The sequence below is a fragment of the Pan troglodytes genome, chromosome 4 (assembly GCF_028858775.2).
Source record: "Pan troglodytes isolate AG18354 chromosome 4, NHGRI_mPanTro3-v2.0_pri, whole genome shotgun sequence".
Taxonomy (NCBI): Eukaryota; Metazoa; Chordata; class Mammalia; order Primates; family Hominidae; genus Pan; species Pan troglodytes.
In genome coordinates, this window is record NC_072402.2 from 9,799,463 (window position 1) to 9,816,140 (window position 16,678).

A 16,678-nucleotide genomic window follows, 5' to 3' on the forward strand; every position below is an offset into this window, starting at 1 on the left:
AATTACAGAGGTGGGAACCGTATGAGTTCTTGGCCAGAGCTCATAGGGTAGCAGGTTCTGACTTCGCATTGGTGTTGACACAAGGCAGGAAGTCAGTGAGTGGCTGCTCTTGGCTGCTCCATCCTGTGCCTCCTCATGGAGACTTTTTCCACTAAATTAATTTATTCATTGTAGAGACGGGTCTCATCATGTTCCCCAAGCTAGTCTTGAATTCCTGGCCTCAAGCAATCCTCCTGCCTCAGCCTCAAGAAGTGCAGGGATTACAGGTGTAAGTCACCACTTCCAGCCTTTTCCCACTTTAAAGACCACATGATGCTACTCGACCATGAGCCAGGTGCATGGCCTGGCCCACAGGATGAGGTCAGCTTTCCTGTCTTCCCCTGTTACTCATGGTACTCATATCTGGGCCTTCCCAGATCCCCAAATTCCTCAGAAATTAGTGAATGTGAACTCACTTTTGCAACTTATACACAGATGTGGTCAATAAGGCCTAAAAAGAAAAAGGATATGCATGAATAGTGCAGTTTCTCTGGCACTCTACATCCCCAGAGATCACCACCAATTCCAATGAGTTAGCTTTGTCTTTTGCATGATTTTCTCACTCTATCTATTAAATGGCTGTGCTACAAAAAAAATGCTAACATCAAAACACAATTTTTTTGCTCGTCTTTGAGGTCAAACTTGACGGAAATATAATTTTGAAATATTGATCTTTTAAAATAACTTTCTAAGGCAACAGTGCTATGTTCTGATCAGTCACAACACACGTGTGGTCAGTACAGGCAGGTGTTCTCTCACCACTCCCAACCCCCGCCGCCTGAGGTCCTAGGATCTCCTTAAGAATAACCAGATAATGGAGACTCAGCTTAGAAAGCTTTGGAAAAACAGAGTATAAAACCTCCTTCATGTTTGCTTGATCCAGTCTGATGGCAAGCAGAATGAGGAAGAGGCTAACGGGAAGCGGGGGTGAGCCTCTCTCAGGAGACCTGGCTTCTGCCTGTCTGGGTACTGACCAGCTCCGCCTCTCCGTTGCACACATGAAGAGTGCAATCCAGCAGCTCCTTCAGCTGAAATCTGACCACTGAATGGGTGGTCCTAGTTGTACCAGGGGCAGCAGAAAGAACCAGTAATACAACATGGGCCTGGGGCCGTCTCGGCTCTGACCCAGGTCTCATGTTGCAGTAGCTATGTGACTTTGAGCAGGACACCAAAAATATGAGCTGCCATTTCCTCATCTGAACAATGGATATGGTATGCTACTTTACTTTCAGGATTGACATAATAATCCCGCAAAATTCTCACAAAATCTAGCATATTGTCAGATATGTAAAAGAAATTTGTGAAATTGTATCAGTTATCATTTATACACATTTTAATAAATGTCATTGTGCATTGTCTTTGGAAAAAAGACTCAAGAAAATTAAACATGTAAACATGATTTGGAGGGAGACGGGTAATTTAGATAAGCAGTTTCCCTTTTTAAATACTTCAAGATTCATTTAAAAGACTGGTTTTCCAATAATAAACGGCATTACTGAGATTCTATGATGGAAAGTATATTGGCAAATAAATTAGTATCCAATCGTTACCCAATTGTTTTCCTATTCCTATTTAGTGTACTTCTTTAAGCATCTTTCTGAAAGATTAAAATTGCTTTTGTCAAAAAACCCCACAATTTTTCCTTATAATTTATAAAAAATGTTTGTGCAGTTTTTTTTTTAAAGATACTTTTCTCCATGGAATGTTAACTAGGGAGGGTTTCCTATCTTTCTACAGGAGTAGGATAATAGAGAAACACATTGGAAATATTCAGAGAAATGCTTGGGTTGAAATCTTTAGTTTTCTTTTCTCAAATGAAATACAAAAGGACCAGGCAAAAACTAACCCCCTCTGAGGAAGGGCACACAGAAGACCATAGTCTATCAGTTGAAAATGAAGTTACGATCTCTTACTGCTTCTCTCAGAGTAAACAGCAGGATGATTAAGCTCCAGCTATAAATGTCAAGCTCCTTCCCTCTCAGGAGCCCAGTGAAGACACACCAGTGTCATCATTCTCCTTGAAAGGAAAGAGGGAACAGTGAACTCCTCCCCAGGCCTCTGTGCCTGGAGCACCAGCTCCTGTGGATCCACAAGTGGGCTGGCAGTTCAGGTGCATGAGAGATGCCAGGGACACTGTGCCTCTCATAACTGATCTGATGCAGAACTTAGTTCCTAAGTTGCGTGTACAAGAGGCTGAGCGATTATGACCCAGACTCAAGGAAGTAGAGCAACCTGTAAAAGATGAATTGCCTCATGCTCTGTAAGCCATGCACTCCCATTCTGGCACCAGAATCACCCTGCAGACAGCACAGGCCTGCGGCTTCCTGCGGGTTATCCTGTGTCACCCTCCAAAAAGGTCATCCTTCACTGAGCTGGAGTTGAAAGACTGGTGTCCTTCTAGATATATTCCAGCTATGACATCCTGTTGGCCAGACCCCAATCCTGTTACCCACTGAACCAACAGCAACCGGAGGAAGAATAATTCCTTCCCTAGGCTAGTTCTGCAGGGAACACAAACCAGAACACATTTCAAGCAGCCAGTGGTTAAATTTAGGAAGTAAGCATATATAAGAATGGCAGTTAATAAATACCACTAGCTGTTATTAATGTTCACAATATCATTATGATTAGCTGGGAGGTTCCTGGCATTATTCCTCAACTCTCTCTCTCATTTCAAAGGAGACATTAAAGACTTCATTTTCTAGAATCATCTTGAAAGGCATATTGTTGTGATTACGCATAAAAACCTTCCTTCCACCTAAGAATATTCACTTTGCAGAGTGCCTTAAATTTTATACTCTATATATTATCCTATTTGAGTCTACAGCAATTCACATGTGTTGAGTGAGAAAGTGAATTCTGAAATACTTTTGCGACCTGGGTCAAAAAACAGCAACAACAGGGCTGGGCGCAGTGGCACATGCCTGTAATCCCAGCACTTTGGGAGACAGAGGCAGGTGGATCACTCAAGGTCAGGAATTCGGGACCAGCCTGGCCAATATGGTGAAACCCTGTCTCTACTAAAAATACAAAAATTAGCTGGGCATGCTGGCACATGTAATTTCAGCTACTCGGGAGGCTGAGGAAAGAGAATCACTTGAACCCAGGAGGTGGAGATTGCAGTGAGCCAAGATCACACCATGGCACTCCAGCCTGGGTTACAGAGCAAGACTCCATTTCAAAAAAAAAAAAAGGCAACAACAGGTCTGTTCCATGAACCCTAGCTTCTGAGTTCCAAAGCCAGTGTAATTAGGCACCTTGATTTGAGAGAGAGTGGCCCGTGTAGGGTAGATGTCTGTGAGTGATATATCAAAAAGGACTATTTCTACTCCAAATCTTCAATTACACCCTGCTTTAGGAGTGGAATTAAACAAGATGCCTAAGAACACTTAAGATTCTGATTTCCCCAAGGGCAATCTTTTGTCAGGGATCAGAGTGTATATACAATATCCCGGCGTAAAGTGCTGGTCAAGTGTGTGATGTATACAGTACTTTTTCATTTCCTAAGTACCTGGGCCAACATGTTTCCAAATTAAACTTTAAACACAACTGTGGTTGATCGTGGATGTCCCATGGAAGATAAGACTGGCCTGAGGGTGAAGGAAGATGCAATGACTCTTGGGTATCCCTGTGGCTGGAGACCTCCCTCCCTACCCTCTCTGCAGGCTCAGGAGAGAAGCAGCACTCCAGGGGAGCTGGTGCCAAGGACAGTGGTGGGAGGGGGGAGGTGTCCCGGAAAGTGGGTGCCACTGCAGCAACATCAACCACTCCTTCTTCTCAAGGGGTTATCAGCATATGAGCTGTGGTTGAGAAGGACGTATACCTTATACTATTTTTTGTTATTTCAATATTCAAATAAAATACAAGCTCGAGGCCAGGTACATAGCTCAAGCCTGTAATCCCAGGACTTTGGGAGGCAGAGGTGGGCAGATCACTTGAGGTCAGGAGTTCAAGACCAGCCTCGCCAACATGGTGAAACCCTGTATCTACTAAAAATACCAAAATTAGCCAGGCATGATGGCACACATCTGTATTCCCAGCTACCTTGGAGGCTGAGGCACGAGAATCACTTGAACCTGGCAGCCAGAGGTTGCAGTGAGCTGAGGTCTCACCATTGTACTCCAGCCTCGGTGACAGAGTGAGACTGTGTCTCAAAAAAATATATATATATATACATATATGTGTGTGTGTGTGTGTGTGTGTGTGTGTATGTGTGTGTATGTATGTATGTGTGTGTGTGTATATATATATAAGCTTGTGCCAGATTAACAGATTAATACAGTCATCAAATATCAGTATTACCACTGAGTGTTCTAAGGCACTGAATAATTTATTTTAACCCTGACAACTTCTTACAGGTATTATAATGTGGCTCCTCCTCTGAGGAGAACTGGTGGGTTATTCTCATCACAGTGAATCTATTTTAATGAAAGCTCTGCATCCTAGAGCACAGGACTCTCAGAGGCATGAAGGGTGGCTCTGAGGCCATTCAACTTCAGGGCATCTGAAGCCTCCCTGGCTCTCTCTGGGTGGGCCCTTCACACACACACACCAGTGCATCCTGACCCCGGAGATGCCCTACCTGCGTGTGCGGTAGAACTGGCACCTCTTCAGGGGGATCTTGACCACGTGCTCCCGCAGGCCCACGAACAGGACACTCTGGCTGTGCAGGATCTGCAGGCTCCTGATGGGCTCCCTCCGCCTCTCAGGGAAGAGCTCAATCTCTTCCAGCAAACAGCTGCTTGAGGTCTGATTCAGGGGTACCCGCACTTTCTTAATGGTTCCGTAATCTATGAAGGTCACAGGATGAAAAGGAAACAAGGTCAGAGGGGCTCACAAACCAATCCCTGGTTAAACAGAGTGTGCTGTGTATGCAGCCATGGATCTTCAGCCAGGAAAGCCATCTGAGCATCCTTCAAAAACAGTACACCTGGACACCACCGCAGACCAGTTAGGTCAGCTGCACTGGATGTGGGGCCCAGGTAGCAGTATCTTTTAAAATGATGCTCTCATGTAGCAAGGGATGAGGACTAATCATGTCCGATTGGACCCTTCCAGTTCCAAGTCTCGGGATGGAGAGCTCAAAGTAGCAAGCTTTGTGCCATCCCATGGAAAACATCGGGAAAGAGAGACCCTCAAGGGACGATCTTGGATTCTTAGTGACAGAGATGCTGATTTTGGTGCCCAGCAGGGCAAGGAAAATGCAATGTGATGGGCAGCTTCAAATATCCAGTACGACAGTGATGCCCCCTCCTCCTTCCTGCCAAGAGAAGTACACCCTCCTCCAACTCTCTCTCTCCTCTGTCTACATTAGCTCCTTCTTTCCTCCTAGTGCTTGCTCTTTGGGATGATTTTCTTGGGCTCAACTCCTCTAAACTTTCTTTCTTGTGCTTCTGAATATTCATTTCTGGCCTGATCCAAGCCCTCCCCACTCCAGGCTTCCTGCTCCCTGGGTGTTTCTGTGCACTTATTTATCTGCTTGACTGCTAGCACTGCTGGAGGGTGAGCGGCCCCTGAGCCACGCAGCCTTCCCAGCTATGAGGGGCGCAGAGCAGGGTCTTCTCAGCATGGCAGTGGGAGGGTGGCGGGGACAGCATGGCCAGCACCTGTGTGTAGGGGGGACACACAGTTGAAACGAACATTGCTCTCCCAGGTACCCTGTGCTGCACCCCGCAACTCCTTGCTGACACCCTGCAAATCCCAGGCATGAAATCCAGCCTTCTGGAAGCCGCTTAGAGATCCACTCAAGTACCTGGAATCATCCTGAAGGCCCTGACTGAATAAAACCTTCCATGATCCTGAGTTTCAAAACATCATGATTCTTATTTTGCAAACACAGAAAATGAGTTTAAGGAGTTATTCTAAAACCAGAAGTAGTCAAGAATATTTGACTTCAAGGCCTCCTATCAAGCAATTCATTGCAAAAGACCTTCGATAAAATACTTTACATTTTTCTCTCTCTATGAAAGCCATAGAGATGGAGGCTATTTGTGTTTTAAAAAATACATAAGCAGACATGTTTTAGCCTGGATTTACTTTAAAAAGCATATCTGAAACATCTCCAGTGAGCATTTTCTGATTAGACACTGACTGAAAAATCATGTAGACAGTATCGGCAAACAATTGCTCGCTTTCATTTTAAGCTAACTGGTTAAATATGTTACTATTTAAAAAGGTCAATCATACACTGAAGTATGCTATATGCGGGGAAGATTTTAAAATGATCTTGGAGGAAAGAGCATGTATTTGTGTTCATGTAAAAGGGTGAGGACAAAAGAGAGAGAGAACGAGAGAGGGAAGAGAAAGGGGCAGCTGTGGCATAGAGAGGCAGACATTTCAGCAAATTCGCAGTTCACAGATGTAAGCATGTAAGAAAAAATTTATGTCTTAATTCTATAATTCAAATTAATTTTGACTTGGACATCACAGTTCATAAGCTTGTTGGAAAATTCAGCCTCAATGATTCTTAGGTCTCTCTGCCCGGGGTACAGCGAAGCGTCAATAAACTTACACAGCACCAAGGAACTAACAGGGACAAGATGGGGGCTTCAGGGAAGGTGACATCAGCACAAATGTGTCAGCCACAGGCCCTGCAAGGAGGTCCCCATGAGGCACCAGCAGAGGGAGGTGTCGGCCTTCCTATGGAGCAGGGGTGGGCATAGAGCCTGTGGCTGCCTTTGCGACATCATTACACAAGAGGACATCATCTGAGACACATGTTAGGAGGGAGGCAGGGGAAGCAAGGCTCGTGGGAGAACTTACGTGAGAGACCCCTGGGTGAAACAGGAGCTTTCATAGAAGCTCAGGGGGGGTGGCCTGCCTAGAGTCAGGATCCAGCTGGAGGATCACTGTGCTGTGACCAGCGTCACACTAGTTGTTCACCAGCCTAGAGTGGCATGGGAAACAGAGTTTACAGAACTGTAGCCTATCTGAGAATTTAACAAAGACTCATTGCTATTTATTATTTATTTTGTTGAAGGATTATGATTCTGAGAAACCTGCCCAAATTAACAACAGTCCAAATGTCAATATGCTCATATGTATTTCAAATTCTTAAGTAATTGTGGAAAGAATCAAATTTTTAAAGATCTGTGATAGTTTGACTTAAAAGAGTGAGCCATCTTTGATCATAAACTTTTACTGCATATTTCTGCATACCTTGTATCTGATTTTCCAACTAGTGGGAACTAACAAAACTACAGGGCTTAGCATTTCAGAGCAAAGTGCTCAGCGTGGGCTTGCATGCTGGTCCACAATGGATGACCTTGCATCCTTCACTCCCTGGAGTGTCTAGTCATGTGACCAGTCCCCTCCACAGTTCCCCCTTCCCTCTGCATCAGGTTTAGCACAGAAGGACCCTTCCTGTCTCCTTGAAGCTCTTCCTTCCCCTGCCTGTGCCCTGCCCTTGCTCTGAACTCCTGCATGCTCACATGTTTGGTCACAGCCTTCTCATCCCCTGTCCTCATGATTACCCTCGGGTCTGTCTTCAAAGCTGGGATCTGTCTTCAAAGCTGAATGTTGGCTCTGTATCTGCAACTCAGCCTCTAGGGACTGGAGACACCAGAAACTTGACAGGCCTCCCTGACTCTCCATGTGGCCTACCAGCATGTCCCACCTCCTGTGACCTTGTCTAAGGGACAGCAGCACCATAATCCCAGGGCCGATGATGGGACCTCTCCTTCCCTGTCACCCACAGCTCACCTAGTTCTCGTCCACCCGCCCTTGCCATCCCTGACACTCCTGCGGCTTCCTCTATACCTCTGTCACCCACATCTCACTGCATCTAGAGGCAGGCTCCAGGCATGCACATGGTGGCCCCATGCTCCTTCCTGCCTCCATCCTCGCCTGTGCCTCTCTGTGCTCTGGTCACGGCCACCAGGAAGCACTTGCCGCCCAAGAGCCTGTGATTGTGGCATACCCTGGACATGCAGCTCCTGTGCCTGAGGTGACAAATGACAATGTTATTTTCTTTCAGTGGCAGAAAGACAGAGACGGCCCTATAGAAGAGACACCCCGAAAAACCCCATAGATTTCTATTTGACATAGGAGGACAATAGCAGGACCCTGGTGGATCTTGCAAAGCTATTTGTATTTGGTTGCTGTTTTTACTTTACAACATTTACCATGGTTTTAGTTACTAACTTACTTGTTTTGTGGTTTTTACACTTGATCTTAGGCTCCATAGGGAAAAGAACTATGTCAGTTGTGTCATATGATGTATGTGTAGTGGCTGCTATTAGGGCCAGTAGAGATTAGATGTTTCATGAATATATTCTGCTGAAAGACTGAACAAATGAGTGAGGGAAAGAAGTGTAGCCAGCCTGGAATGAGAATGTCATTATTACTCCCATATTTGCTAAAGAGCGCTGATTAATATTTTTCCCATTATGATCTCTAGCAGGAGTTATGATATTAGTCAGTGTGAAGGTGAAACAACAAACATGAATTTCACCAATATGGAAAGATTTCAACCCAAGATGTCATAAACTAAATATGAATGAAGAATTGGTTTCATCCAAGAAAATATTAACTCTGAAAATTTGCCACAAGAAATAAAGCCATACAAAACTTCGATACTCCTGAAACTTAATACTCTAATCAAAGTTATTTGCATGAAAAAAGTGCCAGAAATATGTAAAATCTTCTTAATCATTCTTTAACATTCAGAGATCAACAAGTAAAAAAAAAAAAAAAAATAGGCATTTCCTGTCCATTTCAGTTCCCCTTGCCAAGGAGAGAGGACAATGTGATGTGGAGCTGCAGAATCAGTGCTGACCAGAGGATGCTCAGAATGGACATTGCTTCGGTGCAAACGCTCATAGTATTTGCCATTTGTGAAAATGTCCCCTACTCATTATGCTATGGACACAAATCTGAGTGTCATCTATTTATAGTTTCTCTCTCAAATAGAAAACTATAGATACTCATCATGAAAGGGACAGAGCTACTTCAAGACTTTAAATATCCATGAATGCTGATATGGTTATTATTCAAAAGACACAAATACTTGTAATTACATGAAAACATCATTAAATATTATACTTCACTACATATTTGTCTCATCTTAGCAGAAGAGAAGGGATGTTACATTCTAGGGTTACCAGATTAAATACAGGCTGCCAATTTCAATTTGAATTTCAGATAAACATGAATAATATTTTAGTATTAGTATGCGCTATTCAATATTATTCATGATTTATCTGAAATTCAAATTTAAGTGGGCAGCCTGTATTTATATTTGCTATATATGGCAGCCCTATTACATCACATCTCCTTTGATCATCTTGGCAAGCTAGTGAAGATATGTTGGATATATGCAGCAACATATTCCTACTTTATAGGTGACGATATTGAGTTTTAGAGAACAGAACTGATACATATTTTCTATGCACTGGTTAGACATGAAATGCCTTTTCACTTCAATGTTGATGAATGAAATAAAGGATTATAACAATGGACTCCACAGTGAACATTAATTATGAGGCTATTACTGAGGATACAGACTGAAACAGGGGAAGAGGTAGTTGTGCTTTGGCTGCATTGTCCTTTTTTTCTATCCGCTTTTCCGGAAGTCATAGAACTTAACCAACTGGAGGGCAATGAAAAGAAAGTCAGTATTCTAATGAATGCTGAAAAAAGCTCAATATCATTGATCATCAGAGAAGTGCAAATCGAAACCAAAATGAGATACCATCTCATGCCAGTCAGAATGATGATTATTAAAAAGTCCAGAAACAACAGATGCTGGTGAGGCTGTGAAGAAATAGGAATGCTTTTACACTGCTGGTGAAAATGTAAACAGTTCAACTATTGTGGAAGACAGTATGATGATTCTTCAAGGATCTAGAACCAGAAATACCATTTGACCCAGCAATCCCATTAATGGGTATATACTCAAAGGAATATAAATCATTCTACTATAAAGCCACACGCACACATATGTTTATTGCAGCACTATTTATAATAGCAAAGACATGGAACCAACCCAAATGCCCATCAATGATAGACTGGATAAAGAAAATGTGGTACATATACACCATGGAATACAATGCAGCCATAAAAAGCAATAAGATCATGTCCTTTTCAGGGACACAGATGAAGCTGGAAGACATCATCCTCAGCAAACTAACACAGGAACAGAAAACCAAACACCGCATGTTCTCACTCTTAAGTGGGAGTTGAACATTGAGAACACATGGACACAGAAAGGGGGACAACACACACCAGGGCCTGTTGGGGGAAGGGGAGTAAGGGGAAAGAACTTAGAAGACAGGTCAATAGGTGCAGCAAACCACCATGGCACACATATACCTATGTAACAAATCTGCACATTCTGCATATGTATCCTGTTTTGCTATTGTTGTTGTTAAGAAGAAATAAAGAAAGAAAAGTCAGCATTCTCCTCCATTGGAAGACTTTTTCTGTCATCCATCTCAAGGACAAGCAGAGGCACATCTGTGTCAGAAGGCAATATGTTCTTCTGGTGTCAATGACCCCCTCCCTCCCTACATACAAGGTGGACTCGAGCATCCTTGGGCAAACAGTGAAGGACCTTCCTGCTCCTTTAAACCAACCGTTTAAAGAGAGTAACATGCAAAGAAAAGTTCACATAACTGTAGATGAGTAGAAGTTATGTGTATAATTAAATGTTGGTGTTTCTGAGAATAAGATAAAAGGATGATTTCCTAAAGAAACAAGGACCACATAACATGCTATCACCAGACCAGCTCTCGAACAAGCAAAGGGCTTCAGTGGCATGCCTGCCAATGAGAAGAAGAGAACCCTCCTCGGCACAGATCACTACATTGTAGGTCTAAATAATTCTTAATATATATATATATATTTTTTGCTGGTGACCAATGCAGTCAAAGAAGTCCAGGAGTAAACCTGATGGCAGGTATAAAATGCAGAGGTAAAACTGGATTACCGTAATGACAGAGATGGTCCCTTCAACCTATACAATCTGAGTCATTAGGAAAATGACCAAAAGAAAAAGCAAAGGTCATAAATGAAAATAGTTTACAAAGGTAAAGTTTGCACATTGTCACACAAAACAGTAGTAGATTCCATTTGAAACATGACTACTGGGGAAGAAATGTTTACACAATGCTTATCAAAAGACAGGAGTGTAACTAGAAAAGGACAAAAAGAAATTAACCTCAAAGAATTCCAGCCACAAGAAATGACCCATGAAACACAGAATCTTATATTCCCAATCCCCATCCCACAGGAAAACGTGTTCATGTCCTGGAACAAATGAGTTACTAAGTACACTGTGGGAAGAATAACTGGAAAGAGAAATGTGTTTTTTAGTGGGGAATTTTTTTTTTAATGGGAGTTTGAATGAAATACTGTTCTTAGAGCAGAATGTGGCAGTAAGTAAAGCTACCAGGACAAATTCCTAATGCATTTCATGGGAACACAGTGACCTGAATGTGGGAACTGGGGAAGCAGCAATAGCGATTAGGATCCCCACAAAAACCCTCAAGCACTGAGGTTTAGGAGGTAGGAACCGAAAGGGTTTATCTAGACCAGCACTGTCCAATGGTGATACATCAGAGTCCACAACAGTAATTTAAATTTTTCTAGATGCCACATTTAAAATGGAAAAAAAGGAAACAGGTGAATAAATTTTAATTATATATTTTACTTAACCCAAGGTTTCCAAAAAAATTATGTGATATATCATATGTAATCAATATAAAATATTTGGATTTTTTATATGAAGTGAAATCCAAGTGTATTTTATACTTATAGTCCATTTCAGTTCATACTAACCACATTTCAGCTGGCCAGAGACACATTTCAGCAGGCTGTGGCTAATGTACGGGACTGCCTGAGGATGTACAGGGGTGTCCTGGTGCTGCTCTGGAGAGCCAGGTACTCCTGGCTACACGCAAACAAGAGACAAGTCCAAACCCACAACATCATGAGCTTCAGTTTTCTGCATTTCACATATTGAACCTTGCCCTATTTTTTAAATATAGAGGTCCTTCTCTATAAGTGTTTAAAAATCCCTGCACCAGGTCAATTGCCTCCTCTTTCAAGTAAGATGATGGAGGTTCACCAAGTTGAAGTGACAGCTCACAGCTACACGGCCAGTGAATGTGGCCATGAGAATGGAACCTGGTCTCTAAATCCTTACCTGGACACCTGCTATCACTTGCTGGCACACAGCTCACAGGCAGTGGCAGATGCCCTGTGGGAGTGAATGCCATTTAGGTAGTTCATTTCAGAAACTTATTGATGGACAGAAAGCAATCACGACCATTAGAAAAGGTTATTTCTGTTTTTCATCTGTTTGCTTTGTAGAGTTTTCTAACTACCAAGAAGTCAAGTTAGTTCCTACTTTTCTTTGGAGTATAGCTTCTGTGTCTCTTTTATGAATAACCCTGACTGACCTCCCAAACAGAAACACTGCGGCCAACATGATTTTCCATCATCCAGAGCCTGAATAATCCACATATTAAAGCCAGTGCAAATCACAGGGGAAATCAGATGTATTTATTCCTAAATTAAGCTAACAAGGAAAAGCAAGCACAGGTACATAGCATGATGTTCAAACAAACATGTGTGTGTGTGTGTATATATATGTGTGTGTATATATATGTATATATATGTGTATGTGTATATATATGTGTGTGTATATATATGTGTGTGTATATATGTGTATATATGTATATGTGTATATATATGAATATATGTGTATATATATGTATGTGTGTATATATATAGTGTGTGTGTGTGTGTGTGTATATATATATATAAATATAAACACAAACCATCTTTTCTTCCTTAATGTAAGAAATGCAGTCGATTTCCTTAATCCAGCAAGATACATTCTTGGGGAGACTATGAGTGACCCTACTGATTTTGGTCATCTCTAAATTTGAACCTTCTTTCATCATTATATTTTCCAAGTTAACCTTTCAAACAGTCAAAGATATGATGGATGTTAAGGTTGGAAGGGACCTAAAACAATATTTTAAATTGTGCAGTTGAGAAAAGCAAGGTCCAGAAATGTTAACTGATTTCCAAAGGTCAGACTACTGGGCCAGAGTTTAGGTCCTGTTCATACGGATCAAGAGCTGGTTTCTGAATTTTTGAAGGTATTTTTGTTTCAAAAGTATAAAAAGAGACATATGCAATCCCTATAATGGTGCCTCAGTAACAGTATAGATTGTGAGTTCCTAAAAATCAGGTGAACTGATACAACAGCATATTAAATAGCAGTTGTTATTCCAGGAAAAGATGCAGCTGTGATGTATAGACATGTGCTTATCTTATCATACCACTGCCTACACAGAAAACTAGTGTCTAAGGGATGCCAAGCCCAGGGCAGGTCTGACTTCTCTATCAGGCTTCAAGCTCCCATTTCTATGGGCTCATGAAGCAAACAGGGGAACAGACGATGAAAAAAAACCTTCTATTGCTGTTTCATTAAAAAAAAAAGAATTTAGATGACAAAGGATTTGTTTAAACATTAAAATTGACAATAAAAATAAGCCCCTTAAATCACTATTTGCTATATATAATGTAGACTCTCATGTGCATAATTCAATTATCAGTGGTGAAAAATTAACCATGTTTTTTTGCTCTGGGGGAAAATAGCTGCTATTTTTTAACTTTCAATGTTTAAGTAGCTAACATGAATTTTATGGTTTGAACAAGATTCCGTTTTGCATCTTCAGAGTACTGGTCAATTTAAATGAACACAAATGTAACAATCTCTCATTTGTAAGGTAAATATGCCTTATACTAAGATAGAGTCTGTTATGAGCTGAACTGTGTCCACCCAAAAGTCATATGTTTAAGTCCTGGCCTTCAGGACCTCAGAATGTGACTGTATTTAAAGACAGGCTCTCTAAAGTGATTTAAGGTAAAATGCAATTGTTAGTGTAGGCCCTCATCCGATATGAGTGTTGTCCTTATAAAAAGAGAAGGTTAGGATACAGGCACAAAAGAAAGACCATGGAAGGACAAAGAGAGAAGGCAGCCATCTGTAAGCCAAGAGGAGAGGCCTCAGGAGAAACCAAACCTGCCGACAGCTTGATCTTGCACTTCCAGCCTCCAGGGCTGAGAAATAAATTTCTGTTGTTTAAGCTGCTCAGTCTATGGTACTTTGTTATGGCAGTCCCAGCAATATTGTATTATATAACAATTATATATTATGTATATAATATAATATATAGTATAATATAAATATTTATATAATATAAATATTTATATAATATAAATATTTATATAATATAATTATAAATATATAATATAAATATTTATATAATTTTATAATTATAAATATATAATATAAATATTTATATAATTTATATAATTATAAATATATATAATATAAATATGTCAAGAGTAGGATATAGAAATAATAGATTCTGGCATCCAGATAAACTGTTAAGAGCAATCTAAAAACTAGATTATAAATATTTTTTTGCTTTCCTCTAAAATATTGTGATTCAAATTCTAATACGGAAGCATTATAAATTATATATTAGATTCAATCTTTTTAATCTTGTACTATAACCTTGTACTTATATTATGAATAGCCTATTATTTGTAAATGTTTTCATTTATTTCACATAACCACCTTTATATGTAGTTCTGATCTAGAAAAGTGGCAGGGAATGTCATAGGACGTATAACATTTTGCAAAATTAATGCATTTTGATCAACAATATGTAATAATTCACATGGTTGCTGCTACTGCTTAAAACCTTTATGCTACTGCCTCTGGTGATTTTGGGGGAAATTCAGAGAGAACTAAATGAGCACTTAAGAATGAAATTTCAAGTACCTAAAGAAAAGGTCTCTGATTATAATGAATTTCTTATTGAAGGATTTCTAGAATTTTAGCTCCATCAACATTTGAAAATTTTACGGAAATAAATCTTTAGAAGGAAGAAGGTAAAATGGGAAACAAGGAGGGATGGAGAGAGGAGGGAAAGGAAACACAGTGAATCCAATATAATATTTACCATCACAATGAGTAAAAACAGTGTGCAATTGTCCATACTTGTGTATGATTAGATAGTCTTCTATTATCATGAATGCATGAACAATGAAAAAATTTAATGCTTAAACAGTATTTACATGAAAGTCCCTGTGTCTCACGTCTATAATGGCTTAAATCCTGATACACCTGGGAACACTGAGCAATCAAAAAAGACTCAAAGAAGTTATTTTGTCTCAACAACAGCAGCCCAAAACAATTCTGAAACAGAAGATAAACATATATTTTCTCTAAGGTGCAATAAAAAACTTAAAGGGTAGAAATGTAATATATCTGATATATATAAAAATTCTTATTTTGTATGAAAAGAAAAAAGTCCTACCCACAAAGAAAAGGAAAAGTATTGAGGAAAATGTGATATAAAAATAGATTATTGCAAAGCATTGGATGGTTAAATCTATTATCTGGATTCCATTCTCTTTTTATTAATTCTGTAACTTTTGTTATAGTTTAAGGTATTTTTAAAATTATTCAGCCTTCAGTGTGCTGAATCCAATAGAGAAATTAAACCTGTGAGGAAGACAAGTGGCACCCCTGACAATGGTCACTTGTGACAAGGCTGGAGATTCATGTGGACAAGGAGGCCACTAACCTGGGAAGCTAAATTAGTTTATTTCCAGTTGTGCATTTGGATTCTATTTGATTCTCTGCCGCTATGTCCAAGAGGCATTTCTAGTGTTTGGCTCATCGACCCAGAGTCACTGCAGAGTAAAAGAAAAGCTTTTGTACTTGTATGTGTTACCATACCAAGCATTATCAGCGAGGTAATGATGAAATACCCGCTTCCACTCACTGGGCAGCTCGTCACCATGGCAACAGATCATTATATAAAGTTCATCAATTCCGCTGGTCGTTATCCCAAAGCAGCAGACAGCTAATATGTTAAGGAAAGTTCTTTCTCTTAACTTGTAAACGAGCAAATGAATTACATTGGTCTTGGCACTGGGAGCTCAATATTACATTTATATAGAAAAGGAGAATTCAGAGAAGAAAAACAGGTCTTTCTGGCTAGTGTATGCTTGAAAAGGAGAATTTAATTCACTCAGTTACCAGGTTCAACTAATGGCTTATTTTTTCCCTGAAAAGGATAGTCAGTCGGTTTAAACTTTCCTGGTCATAAATTAAAAGCAAAATTTTAAAATCACAAAGTATTAATATTTTAAACCATATTCTCATAGCCTGACCCTCTGCATGTAAGTTCTGGAGACCCGGCACTAGGGGATGCAGCCTGCCTTGTTCACTGTGACCCTGTTGGTTTCCAGAACAAAGCCTGGCACATAGTAGGTGCTCAAGCAGAGACATGTTCATTGTGTGGCCTCTGGGGCACAACAGCCCGGGTTGAACTCCAGGCTCTCACAGTCACAGGCCGTGTGACCAAGCGCAGATCCCTAATATCTCTGTTGCCTTCTCCCCAGTGCCCAGCTCACAGGGTCGGCGGCCACTAAGCGAGTTTAACTGTTTGTTTGTTTGGATGGTACCTGGTACACAGGACACGTTGTATAAGAGTTTGCTGTTATTCTTTTCTTATTAATGTTTAGCTTGTAAATGGTAAGTCCTATTCAAGTTCTGTCTAAAATCAGCAAGATCCCTACTCCACCACTACTCACTGTACATATG

The 16,678-nt window shown here is 40.6% G+C and overlaps 1 protein-coding gene across 4 annotated transcripts in view; it reads right to left on the minus strand.

The window, feature by feature from the left end:
- Positions 1 to 16,678, minus strand: part of SEMA5A (semaphorin 5A) — a 500,732-nt gene that overhangs the window by 109,863 nt on the left and 374,191 nt on the right. For all 4 annotated transcript variants that reach the window (XM_016952939.4, XM_054684172.2, XM_054684169.2 and 1 more), the window contains one exon: positions 4,622 to 4,829. In XM_016952939.4, coding sequence (XP_016808428.2) covers positions 4,622 to 4,829 — 208 coding nt within the window. The remainder of the gene's footprint in view (positions 1 to 4,621; positions 4,830 to 16,678) is intronic.